At 33.7% G+C, this 14,185-nt stretch overlaps 1 protein-coding gene across 2 annotated transcripts in view; it reads left to right on the top strand.

Annotated features, from left to right (window-relative positions):
- LOC105217323 (uncharacterized) overlaps positions 1–14,185 on the top strand; it is a 111,460-nt gene that overhangs the window by 40,763 nt on the left and 56,512 nt on the right. Inside the window, exon 3 of one of the 2 annotated variants that reach the window (XM_054228280.1) lies at positions 5,263–5,538. The exons of the other annotated variant lie outside the window; for it this stretch is intronic. Within the exon in view, the coding sequence (XP_054084255.1) occupies positions 5,263–5,538 (276 nt within the window). The remainder of the gene's footprint in view (positions 1–5,262; positions 5,539–14,185) is intronic. 2 annotated transcript variants of the gene reach the window in all.

Genomic DNA, 14,185 nt, shown 5'->3' with positions numbered 1-14,185 from the left:
ACTTGAATACTTACATGCTGTTTACTTGCTCTTGTGAGTTATGTTTTACAATGTCTTACAATTGTTTAGATTTACATACATATGTACCTATATGTAAGTAGGTCTGTATTTACATATACTTGTATAGCATATAAATATATTCGGTGCTGTATCCGTCCAAATATTTCGTGGAATTTTATTTAGCCAAACAATGTGCGGACACGGTTCGTTAAACTTCCATTTCCTTTTCTGTTGGCTTTACAATTGGCAACTGTTGTTTTTGGTGGTAAGGGTTCGCTGTTGTTTCCTGCTGATTTTTAGTAAACCTATATTTTTGTAAGCGATTTGCGAAAGAATACATAACTCGGATAAACTTTCCCTGAAGGATTTTAAGAACAATGACAATCCCTCAGCTGCCAAATATTTAATCCATTGAGTTTGTTGTTACTATTTGGAGTATTTTAGTCGGAAGTTGGTTGAAACATTTCAATATTTGTTGGAAACTTCATTTTTGTTCCCTTATTGCTTTAATCAAACTAGTTAAACTCTTTAATTATTTGGTACTTAAAAATCCTTATCCTATTACTTACTATATTACTTCTGGTACCAAGCATGGAGCCAATAAAAATCAAATAAATTCTAAGGAATTTCAATGTCGTCCAACGAACCACCAGAAATGGGAGAAAAATATTGAATTAGTAAAGTAGTAATCCAATTGATTCAACCAATAATTCATCATTGGTCTTCTTTCGCTTTTGAGATACAGAGGTTGAAACACCTTTGGTCTTATAGATTTAACCACCCATGCGCACTTTTTGGAAGAGAAATACATTATATTTAACTGCTTGAGTGTGATATTAATATTGAGGACCACACTTAAAAGAAATAGTCTTTTCGTACAGCCAAATTAATTTAATACATTAAAATTATAATTGAGAAACAAGTTTTTGCCTTTCTCACAGCTGGCTACTCGATTAACGATCAGCTTTTATACAATTTTGTTTTTGCTGTTCAGAAGAAGTTGGTAAGTTTCATCATCCGATTGCAATTTTATCAATAACCACAGCCAAATTTACTTGCTGGAGAACAACTCGCCGAACTGCATTTTAGTTTCAACTCGATTTGTATTCGATTAAAAATTAATGTAGAATTTACTTTTGTTTGGTAAATCGATTTAAAGCAGCGCTTTAATCTTGCAAAGTCCGAAAAAGCTCTATTAACTCTTGTGCGAAATGGCTATTACCTAACCTATCTTAATTAGATATGTAATTAATTTTGTATGTTAAATTCCGATACAATTAGGGCTTGAATTGTATGACAAATCGGCTTACAATTAAATTTTGAATTGCTGAATGTTCTTGCTTGACTTGCTTGCCAGACTACAGTTTATCAAAGTTTTTTTAATAGTTAATAGTCAGATAGTTGCCAGCCATATAAGTAAATAATAGTAATGAAATGGGATGTGGCAGAGAAATATTTTTAGGAATACTAAATATAAACAGAGTAGCCACATTTTTCGAATTCTTAATAAGCAATATGCTACCTATATCATATTATTAATCACGATATTGGCAACATTCCGTCTTAAAGAGAAAGCTTTGGTCTGAAAAAATATGATGAACTTCCATCTATTTCAAATTATTAAAGTTAATTTTAAAGTATTTATTTAGTGTTTCCCAGCTATTTAAAATGAAAGTTAGATAATAGTGTCTGTAGCTGGCCATTAGATGATTTCACGCAGGATTGAATTTGATAGATTAACAAAATCGACTCGTCGAAATTTTACCTGAAATAATTCTATTGTATTAGCTACCCTTTTAGAAATCATATGATCACTGCAGAATTGTAGAAATTTAAAAAAAAAACTATATATTTTTTAGAGCTTGAAAGATAACCAAAGCAATAAGTCTCTTTTATGTTCACTGTCAAATATTTTAAGTATAATCATGCCATCATAAAAAAACATATTCTTCTGTATTTCAAGTAGGTAACTGATGTATGTAGGTAATACATACCTTATCAACATATGAATTGAAAAATTAAAATAAAAACACTCAACCTACTGCGTACAATTACAGCAATTTATATTTAAAAATAACAATTTGTAACTCATTAAGTCATACACATAGTTCAAATGTACAACGTTATCAGCTTAAATTGTACAAAAAAATGCACAGTCTTATCAGTAATATTTAGAAATATAATCGAAGTGAAACACTTTGTTGTGAGTTTTTCACTTAAACTAACCATAGGCCGCTCGTTTAAGTGATATCATCAGGTCTACACTATAGTTTACGAAGCGTTAAGCGCACGTTGTAAATATGGGCATACGTAATACAAATATTTTAGCAATTACGCGATTTTCTCAAAAATGTTATTTACTCATTTGTCGTCTTATAAGTACCGTTTGGATATTTGACAATGAAATAATCGCGTCTTTTAGTCATATTTGCGCTTAACAAATTCATAGCTAGCATAGCATAGATAAGCGGTGCTACGTGCGCACGCAATTCAATTATTCGCGGTATTCACGAGGCGTGGCAGTCGGGGAAATAAGGTAAACATGATATGATTAAGCGCCGCATTATTTATTGTATTGTATGAGTAGTCAAAATTTCAGCGAAATAAAAATGCAAAAAACCTTAAAATAATAAAATAAAATTGGCACAATAATCAATGCAATTTATGACGTTATATTAGCGCTTATAATGCAAAATGATGGTTTTTTAATTTACAAAATCGTCTCAAATGAAAACTTATGTAAAGAAAGTATATAGTTATGCAGTCCATATTGTGAATATGGACTGTAATTGATTCATTAAAATTTTGATTGAGAAACCAGTTTTTGTACTTTACACTGCCGGCTACTCGATAACCGATCAGCTGTTATAAATTTTTGTTTTTGCTTTTCATACATTGGGATTCATGATTGAATCTTCCCCCGTATGTTAGTCGTTTAAAACTTATAAATCTTCCCACACTCTCTAGTCGCAGAGAAATGCTAGGTATAATATTCCTAGTAAAACTTTTTAGTTCATTACTTTTGTCTGATATTAAGTTTAATGTCCCATTGCGTTCATCCATGCAGTTTAGACCATTATTTCTAAAATCTTCTAGAACAAATTTTGAGTTAAATGAACCATTCCACCGAATAAGTCATGATTTTAATTCACATTCCAGCACATTTAACCTGTCTGATTCGATTTTTAGCATTAAAAAAACTATTTTGTCTTCGCTTAATAAGTAACATTAAAAATTTTTAACCATTTGTATCTGTAAATTTTAGATCTTAGCTGTTGAAATTTGTCTTTCTGTAGCTGAGCAGTTTGAGATATCGACGCTTAAAAACTCTTGCCTTTCATGACTCGGCAAATTCCGCTCGTTTGCGGATTGCGCCTCACGCGTCGGTTGGGCGGGAGGAGGGTAGTCGTTTGGGTTAATAATAAGAAGCAAGTTTCATCAGCTGTTTACTATTTTTAGCAGTCGTGTAGCGTGAACAACATCCGCAGACAAAAAACGTAAAAATAATTACAAATACGGTCTTTGCCGCAGAGTTGCATTCCATTTTCAAGTCGTTTAAAATTCAATCAAAAATTAATGTAGATTTTTATTTTGTATTGTAAATCGATCTTAATCAGCGTTTTAATCGAGCAGAGGCCGGTTAATTGATCAATTAGCTCCTGTGTGAAAAGACATAAGGGTTATAATGCAAAATTCCAGAAAACTAAAGTTTGTTATCAGTGGAAGAACTAAGCAATTTTTACCTTAACTAATGTGAGTATAGATCTCTTGACGAAAGAATCCCCGAAATAAAGGTTTAACGAATATAGTCAATAAACTAGCACAATATTTTGTGTATTTTTTTGAAACGGCAATTTTATTCACAACCAATTTTCAAGAAATATACAATATTCAGAATTTTAAGAATTTGTTAAAATCTGTGTATGCTTGAAAATGTCGCTTTCTATTAAATACTATTTTTCTGCACCATACTGTACATTCCTTCCTCCATATCATCTTTGATTAAATTCAACAAAAAATATTTACGAGTACTATATTGACTCATATCGCCAGCGTCTTGCTATACGATTAAACCACTTACAGATTAAAATTAGATTTGTTCAACGAAAGGAAAAAAAGTGAAATAAAGCAATATGTAAAATATATATTCTATTGACTTCTCAGAATACTGGCATTAGGTAAACATTTTATCAGTCATTCAAACAATATGGTTTAAGCACTTTATCAGTCATTATTTTCCTAGCAATAACTATGAGTTCATTCGTGCTGGACGATGAGTATTAATAACTTATACTATTTATATTGAAAGTTGCCAAAGTCAAATATGTGGTGTTTCACGGGAATAGTATATTTTAGGAAGTAGCGCTTATTATCCAATTAACGTTGCAATAACAGACGTTAAAACTTATGGGTAGCCCTGTATTCTATAAATAGTAATATACAATTTTTTCTAACGAGAGATGCGAAACGAATACACTTCTTGGAAATAACCACAAAAACTGATTGTGGTATTTCTATATTTCTAGTGCTCTCAATGAATTATAATAACTTTCAGTTTTTAGAGATAGATTTTAGTGTTTATTTGATATATATTGCAGTTATACGTTTGTAGATTATAATGATTTTATTAATACATTTCATCTAATTATAAGAGATCACATCGATTTTTGAGTTTATCAACACATTGCTATTCCAACTATATTTCGTTATACTAGTTTATTGTATTCATAAAAGTTGTTCATTTGATTCGCCAACTAAATTTCTTATGTTTTATTTCTTATCATGCCATAATAAAAGCCCAAATTTATGAACTTACAAAGAGTATAATGTATTGTGATATTCCAGCTATATTTCATTATGCCAGTTTATACCAGTTGTTTGTTCGATTCGCCACTCAACTACAATTGGCGAATAGAAGACAACTTATAAATCATTTTATTTCAACCTTTATTTTTTGATAAGTTGATAAGAAGCTGCCCTTAGACAAGCTCTATTGCGAAATTGATTTCTGAAAACCCCCACTAAATTAATTCTCAAATTAAAAAGTGTACACTGTATTATACCATATTTTATTTATGCAAATATTAAAAAGAACTATTATTTTATTTCCATTTTATATATAAACTCAAAACCAAAAACCAACAACAACAATTGGCCCTACAAACGTACCTAAAACAAATGGAATTTTTTCACTACCAATTGGCTTCAATCATTATCAACAACAACAAATCACTTGAAACAATTTGCGCCGTCTGCGTACAGCGCGATGTAACAGCAACAGCAACAGCAACGGCGGCGGCGGCACCGCCAGCGCCATGGCAACAAATGTGGTCGCATATGAAACGTTTATCGCACAATTCGAAAGTGAACTCGACCAGCACATTGACATTTACACTGCCGAAGACTGATATTGGCGGCGGCGGCAGCAATGGCAAGTGCATGAACCTGAATGGCCTATATCCGGATAGGACGGCATCGTTGAAGCACACTATGCTGCATACGCATGCGCAACAACAAGTCCACTACAAACCTGATGTGGTATGCAAGAAGACACAATATAAACATTATTTTTTTCGAATTTGCTTGGTTCTTGGTTTTCACAATTTTTTCCCACCTTCAAATTGTTTGATTGGGTCACTTTGGCATTTGCTCGGTTGCTGATTGCCTATTTCAGTTGCTATACATACAAACATACAGTAGCTATTTATACACGAGGAATGGTATTTTTGCACATTTTCAAGTAAAAACGGAAATTTCTTGTAATTGGTTGTGGTTTCTTCAATTTATTGGTTGTAGTTTTTTTCTCCAAATGGTAAATTTTTATATAAAAAAAAATTTTTCGTATAAAAAATATTTATTTGAAACAAAAATAAAAAAAATATTTATTTGAAATCTTTTTTTTACAAATATTTTTGGATCGATGGTATTTTAATATAAATTAGATATTAGTCAAATAAATTTGGAATGTGGTTTTTAAATTTCAATATTTGCACCCAATTTTTATGCAAATATTTTTTTAATATTTTTTAAATTTTTATAAGAATTAGAAATTTTATAAAAATATAAAAATTTATATAATATTGGTAGTGTTCTTGAATTTAAATTTAATAGTAGTATAATTATTCGATTGGAATTGTAGTTAGTTGTGGTTTCTTATTACCATTTATAAAATTAGAAAAATTTTCTATTTTCATATAATTTTATTTTATTATAATGTAAATTTCATATTTCAGTTATTTTTTTTCATTGAAAGTGATTTTGCATAACGTTTTATTAGTAACTGCTTAGAAATAAGTCCAAACAGAGAAAACAATGACAATGCAAGCTTGCTCCTGTCAAATGTCAACGGTTTATATAGCATTAACGGATGTTTGACGAGTCACGCCAGTTACTTTTACTCGAAAGCTATTGAAAACTTACGGCTTGAAGAGAAATTTAACTTTACTTGTATTTGATACTGAGTAGTTGAATATCACTTTCATTGGTTAAGAAATCGATTATTTAACTCTATCCTATTACTCCTAACCTGAGAGTACTCCTCTCTCTAAATAGTTATACAACCAGTTTCAAAGAGAGCTCTGTAAGGAGCTTTACTCTCTGCTCTCAAATTTTTTTATTCGCAATTTCAATCTGAGACCTATAAAGGAGTTTTAATTCCGATCTCTAGTTTTTTTATACCAACCTGAGAGTACTCCTCTCTCTAAATAGTTATACAACCAGTTTCAAAGAGAGCTCTGTAAGGAGCTTTACTCTCTAACTAACGATTTTTATATGAGGTCCACCTTGTAACCCGCTTTTTGAACTACAATCTCATTTAAAAGATCCGATCACTCACTTGACAGTATATTTCATTAAAAGCTATCGGCGACGATTGTTACTGACTATTTGATCACACTAGATCATTTATGGAGCTCCAGCTAAACTTATCAGTTGGTAAACTCTATTTCAAACTTTTGGTTATTAAAAAAAAATAAATAATATTCGCAGTACTTTCCTCTTTTAACCAGACCAACTGCCTTTATAAGGAGTTACTAAAGTTTTCAAACTTTATAACCCCTAAAATATTAATGATCTCTATATCTTTTTGTTCTTCCAAGTAAAGGAACAATGATAAGTAGTGCACTCTGAGCTATGATCTGCATTATCATTGACTTGCAAACAGTATGGATATACATATGTAATTCAATATGCACCCGATTTCTAAAGTGTGTTTAGTGGTTAAACCTAGTAGATCGTGAATTCGATTCTCAATGGCATCCATATCCGGAAGTTGTTCTCAAAGACTTTCAGACAAAACTCGAAACTCGCTTAGTTGAAGGAGAAAAAAATGAATAAAAGCTTAGTATTTTCATTCTCAAAATATATATTTCAAGTCCATCTACGTATGATTGGAACAGAGTCACTAAAACTCTGACGAAGTGAAAAAGTTGTGTTCTACACTCATTCTACTATATTTAACTACATATGTATGTATGTGTAATGTAATGCATCTAGCATCTAGCTCGTACCGATTCTAGTTTTTCCCGAGAACTGAAAGTTGTGCTGCTTTAAGATTCATGTGATTTTCTTTATCTATTTACATATGTATATACTAAGGCATATCAGAGAATACGTATGTCTATCTATACACAAACGTTCATAATAGTCAGGCATACATACATATGTAAGATCATGTATCTTAGACGAGGTAATTGTGCTGAAAATGAGCTCATGGACAAGTAAACAATGTTGGTAAACAAACAGATTATAACTGTAAAATAAACATTAATTAAAATATCGCATGCACATAGAAACTTGCACTCTTCCTCAAAGCACAACGTCACATAAAACATACAATATAAAGTGTATTTATGTAAGTAAGTATATACTTATATGTATATATTCTTTTCACAAGCGACAGATTTATAGTGCACAATAATTACCTTGAAGAAATTAAAAAAAAGAACAAAACGTTTGTTATGAATAATACTAGTATCAAGCAAGAATTTCCACACGGTCGGTAGCGAACGAATTGGAGTTAGGATCTCAGTTTACGGCCGTAAAAGAAATCATGCATACGTCATTATATGTGTTTTGGTGTATGTATGTAAGTATGGATTCTAATATAGCACACGCTTCCCAGATGTTCTCAAGACTGTTGCCGGAACATTTTCCACGTGTTGAAAACTTACTTCCGTTGTTCCACGAATTACTGGATAAAATATTACGATACATGTATAGACAGGCTGAATAGTTCGATTAGTCAAAAAGATTTTTTTGCAAAACTTGATTCGATTATTTATATTCTATTCCATCTTCACTCTTTTGATACCACATTTGGGTATGACTGCTCTTTAGTTTACATATATGCTCCAATCTTAATCATTTCTTTGCGTCAAACAACCTACTGAGATGTAAGCTCTGGAAAAATTATCTAGTGGCCAGTTCAAGAGAATCTGGTTGATGTGTAAGAAAAGGGAAGCCCAAACTCATGTAATATTGATAATTTTTGATTGATTTGTTAGTTGGTGAATTGGTCCACTGAGAGTTCACACATTACTTGCTTCCTTGATATTCTTGCAGACTCTTGGAGCTATCTCGGTCAACTTCATGAAATCATTTTGATGTGTTCTGATGTCTATCGAGATTTCAGTAAAGAACATTCCTTTCAAAAGTTGTCAAAGAATATTTGTCTCCTTGTCGACACCCTCGAAAACAAACAAAATAATCTCTGCTGCTGCTTTTTGACTGTCCCGTCTTTGCTATATCGAGCATCGTGAGTATCCAGACTTCAGCAACGAGAACTAACTGGAATGGAAATAAGATGCAGATAAGCAGAAGTTTTCGGGCTTCTATAACCGTTCAAGTGTGATCCCCATCTCTTGGATAAGCAGTAGATCTTGATCAAATATTCTATCTAAAGAGAATAGGCTTACCAAGTTCCAGTTTGTACCTTGATGGAGACCATTCTATGTATGTACAATAATTGGTGTGGGATCATTTATGGATTGATCTGAATTCATTTGACAATGTTCTACATAAAAGACATTGAGACATATAACTGATTTCGCGTTGTCGGTGTCTTATATTCCTCATAAAGGAGTAATTGGCTGCCAGTCATTGTGTCTATTTGAGGGTTCGGCTTCGTCTTTTACCGTGAGTAACGTACTCTGTATCAAAGAGCATGAAATCCGTGATTTTATAAATATCTGACACCTGGAAGATATAAAATATATATAACAAATCTGGACAACTTTTGCTTTTTATATTAGTCATATAGGATTGAATAAGTTAAGGAAGTTGCATAAAAAATAATTATAATATCAGCTTATAATAAAATAGAAGGGAAGAAGTTCGCAATTATTAACCCTTTATTCTCCACACATGCTAGTAGACTCTATCAACACAAATCCTGCCAATTGCTGCCCTAAAAACTCCACCCCTAAAAAAAAACAACAACAATATACAAATCGGGAAAATTTATGAGACATGCCGTCAAAAATTGTCTTGTGCCAAAAACGACTGACAGCCCACTGCCTGTCAGCCACTACGATAATCGAATTCACCAAATGCCTTACAGAAACCAACACAAATTTCGCATAATCTTCGCAAATTCTTTTTAGCCGCCATTCAACTGTCAAAGACATGTCGTCTGCGCGCGGCTGCGTACTCCATAACTTCATGGCACCTGCTGTCAGCGACGCAAATGGCGAAAGCCTTAAAAAGAGTTTCACTGTGGCAACAGCGCTAACTACGCGACAGTTGAAATGCCAATATTTATGTTTATTTTATTACGCAAATATATTTGTATTTACATACATATGTACATATGTACAAGCAAGCTTTCCATTTCTCTTGAAAACACGCTTTTCCGTTAGCTTTTCTTGTACATATGCAAATTTAAAGTCATTATCGTTCTTTTTCCTACTCCACGCATTTGCTTTTCGCAATTTGCTGCAACATATTTGGCTGATGGTGGTTTCAAAAGGAGAAAAAAATACAAAAATATTTGCGCAGACACGTGTGGCATATTTCCTTTCCTGCCTCTTTTGGATAGTGATTGAATTATAAAATTGCCTAGTGCTTTCTTCATAGTCCGCGCTTATTGAGTTTGAGTGTCATGAGTTTTGTCCGGAAAAAACTGCCTATTTTCAATAATATTTTCTTTAGTATTAGGTCTACAACTTTGCTTCCGCCGTTTTCCAATATATGCCTCTAGGGTCCAGCACTGGTCGATTAAATCGTTTTATATCGATCTTAGACATTTGTGTCAACATTAACCCAACAAAATATTTGTAGAGTTCTGTTTGCATCCCAAACTTATTCTGAACTGAAAATGTCACAGCCGAATTCTCGAAATTTGCATGGAATTCGCATGCTGCCAGAAAGATGGTCAAACGTAGTAGCTAGCGACAGCCAATATTTTGAATGGTCCATCCGTTGAGTCAAATGTTTGATGACTGGCGAATGATACGCGTGTTGTTGTGCGCCAAGGCCTGAATCGTAGCGAGTTTGTCCTCACATATTTTAGACTTCACATACCCTCACAAGGAGAAGTCTAACGTTGTAATATAATATGATCTCAGTGGCTAATCGACCGGTCCAAAACGGCAGATGCTCACCGAAGTGTTCTCTCAATAAATCCATGAATTGATGCGAAGTGTAGGAAGTTCTTGTTGAAACCAAATGTCGCCGAGCTCACGAGCATACATTTCAGACATAAAATAGTCGGTTATCATGAACGATAACGGTCACCATTGAAGGTTACGTTCTTACCGGCATAATTTTTGAAGAAAAATGGTTCCATTGGACACCAAACCGTTGTTTTTTCTGGCTGAAATGTCAGCTCTTAGTTAATCTTCGTCTCTAATGCGGCAATTTTGCTTGTTTACATACCCATTGAGCCAGAAATGGGCCTCATCGCTGAACAGAATTTAAATTGAAAACGTCGGATGTTCTTGGAACTTTTCAAGAGCCCATAACGAAACGATGTCGCTTGGGAAGGCTTCAGTTCTTTCACAAGCTGTATTTTGTACGTTTATTTAAGATCTCGACGTAAAATGCATCAAGTTGTTCCATACGTCAGTCCGAGTTATATTAAAAATATTGTGGTAGGTTGAGGTAATTCTTAAAATTATATTGTTGAAGTTCTTTAAATTTTCCTTGGATGAGATGAAGACCAAAGACAATACAAAATAGCTGCCAGAACGATAAACCTGGCTCAAACATGTTGTCAGCTGGTCACATGAGGTACACTTCTAAATTGAAAGCAACAAGTACCCTTATTAGATAAATATAACTGTTGCATTGTCTTATTAGGTATGTGTGGCTTTTCTAGTTGATTCAACTTTCTTCGAGAATCTATATAACTCATAATTAACCGCTTATAATCACATATGTATGTATGTACTTAAGCGTATATGTAAGCACTTGCTTGCACTTTAGATGTCAGGGAAAAGTTTGCGCTGCTCAAGCCAGTTCTCTATCGTCTAGTCAGCTGTTGTGAAAGCAACAAGAAGCAATTTCATGGACACTGGGTCGATGTCTTCCATAAACAGCAAACAACTGCCGTATGTCTAGCTGCTGCACTAACTAGTTATTACATTTGTTGTTGTAATTATTGTTGTGCAAACCGCAGCACTTAAGAATTATTATTCAGAATCACAAACAACATGCAATGTTCGATGCCGTTGCGGCGAGTGCAATGCACTGCACGGACGACTGGACCGGTAATAATCTTATGAGCGAATGCACACACAGTTACACATAGACATATATATATGTATGTATGTATGTCTATATATGCATATAGGTGTGTGTGTGTGTGGTTGGTGACTGCGAATATGCGTTTTGCACTGATAATAAAATGCGTGCAAAAGAAATCAAGCGGTGAATGTGGAAAAAGTTGAAAGCGGTGTGAATTGGCAGCAAAGAAAGCAGATGGCGAAATCTTCAACTTTGATTGACACTGATTGATATTGAATGGATTTATTGTGTGCAAAGTCATGATGAGTGCCGCAAAAGCAATAAACAAGTGCACACTGGACTATCTGTTATTTATGGTGTTTTTTTAAGTAAATAATGAAATTAATTTTAATAAGAATGAAAAAATATTACAAATATCTAAATGATGAATGTTGCCATATTAAAAAAAAAAGTTTGTGCAATCAACTGAAAAATATTTACACCATTCCAGAGCGTCTACAAAATATGCAGTACTTGTTCAATAAATTTCGAACGAGAGAAAAAATGTAAAGTTTTTTAACAAAAGGCATAAATCGGCCGATACTGCTGCAAATTTGTACGAAGTTCATCAGTCGTCGATGGGTTGTTGGTATCTTCTTCTTCTTGACTGGCGTAGACACCGCTTACGCGGTTATAGCCGAGTCCAAAACAGCGCGCCACGTATCCCGCCTTCTGGCAGTTTGGCGCCAATTGGTTATTCTAAGCGAAGCCAGGTCCCTCTCCACCTGGTCCTTCCATCGGAGTGGAGGTCTCCCTCTTCCTCGGCTTCCACCAGCGGGTACTGCATCGAAAACTTTCAGAGCTGGAGCACTTTCATCCATTCGAACAACATGACCTAGCCAGCGTAGCCGCTGTTTTTTTATTCGCTGGACTATGTCTATGTCGTCGAATAACACATACAGCTCATCATTCCATCGTCTGCGGTATTCGCCGTTGCCAATTCATAAGGGACCATAAATCTTCCGCAAAACCTTTCTCTCGAAAACTCCTAGTGCCGTCTCATCGGATGTTGACATCGTCCACGCTTCTGCACCGTAAAGTAGGACGGGAATGATGAGAGACTTGTAGAGTTTGATTTTTGTTCGTCGAGAGAGGACTTTACTTTTCAATTGCCTACTTAGTCCATAGTAGCACCTGTTGGCAAGAGTGATTCTGCGTTGGATTTCCAGGCTGACATTGTTATTGCTGTTAATGCTGGTTGTTGGTATAGACCATAAAATTTACGTAGCCCCACAAGAAATAATCTAACGGCGTCAAATCGCACGACCAATTGATTGGGACATTTCGTGAGATAACACGTTCACCAAGCTTGGTTTGCAAGAAATCGATTGTGACATTCGCTGTGTGGCTTGCGGCGTCGTCCTGTTGGACCAAAAATATTTGGTTATCATAGAGCGGTAGCGATTTCGTTCACAGTAGCGTGCCGACTCGTTGTTGGGAATGGCAAACCTTACTGAAGAGGAATGTCAAAGAAAGAGAGGAAAAAATATGGCGTCGTTTGCTGTCACTATCGGTCTACTTTTGTAGCGTTGCTTTTGAAAACCCCCTTTTATACTACTCAAATTCATGCATTTTTAGTACACCAACTTCGGTATTCGATAGCTAGGCGTATTATAATGTTTTTTTATAATTTTCTTTTTTTCCAGTTAAATTCATTAGAACTCTCAAAACTATCAATTATTTAAGGCGTATTATTGAGTAGCTGAGATTTTATTTTCTTTTTTTTCAATAAACATTTTTTGGTGCTTGACTTCAATAATACTTAAATAGTGTGTGCCAAAATGTAGGCAATTTGAAATATGATATGACTGGTTCTATATCTATTTTGTAAGCCTAAAATTTGGCGACTACACTGCACTGCATAAAGGAGTTGGATACTAGAATTAATCTTGACTTTCGGCATAATATTGAAAAAAATTGCGAACATACTTTACTATTTAAAAAAAATTCCCTCACTTATTTAAATATTATTTAGGCATGGGTACTCATTTTATTATTGGTGGCTGCTAATATCTTATTATTAATACGAATATATATTAATATATTTTATTATCAAAAGAAATTGAAAATATTTAAAATATTTTTTAGAAAATATATGCCTTTATTATTGAAATTATTCACTAAAATTTCCTTTCCATCTTTTCATTACAGGTGAGTTCCACTGTTAAATGCTAATTACTGCTGGCTTACACAGTTAGACAGACATATGTCTACACTCACTTACAATTCCAGGTTTTTATATTTACATGCGTAGAAGACATAAATTATTTCCTCATATAAATTAAGCTCACTTGATCATAATTAGTAAATATACTTACTGCTATTTATATATAAATAGCCGTTAAGATAAACAAGGAAATATTTATATACCTGCTTGCCTTACTGTAGCCGCAATCATTTACATATGAGATATCTACTTCTACATATTTGCACAACCTTATTTCTTAACGCATGCGAATCA

The sequence above is a fragment of the Zeugodacus cucurbitae genome, chromosome 3, assembly GCF_028554725.1.
Source record: "Zeugodacus cucurbitae isolate PBARC_wt_2022May chromosome 3, idZeuCucr1.2, whole genome shotgun sequence".
Classification (NCBI taxonomy): Eukaryota; Metazoa; Arthropoda; class Insecta; order Diptera; family Tephritidae; genus Zeugodacus; species Zeugodacus cucurbitae.
The sequence above is the reverse complement of the archived record's forward strand: the minus strand, read 5'-3'. Positions and strand labels throughout refer to the sequence as shown.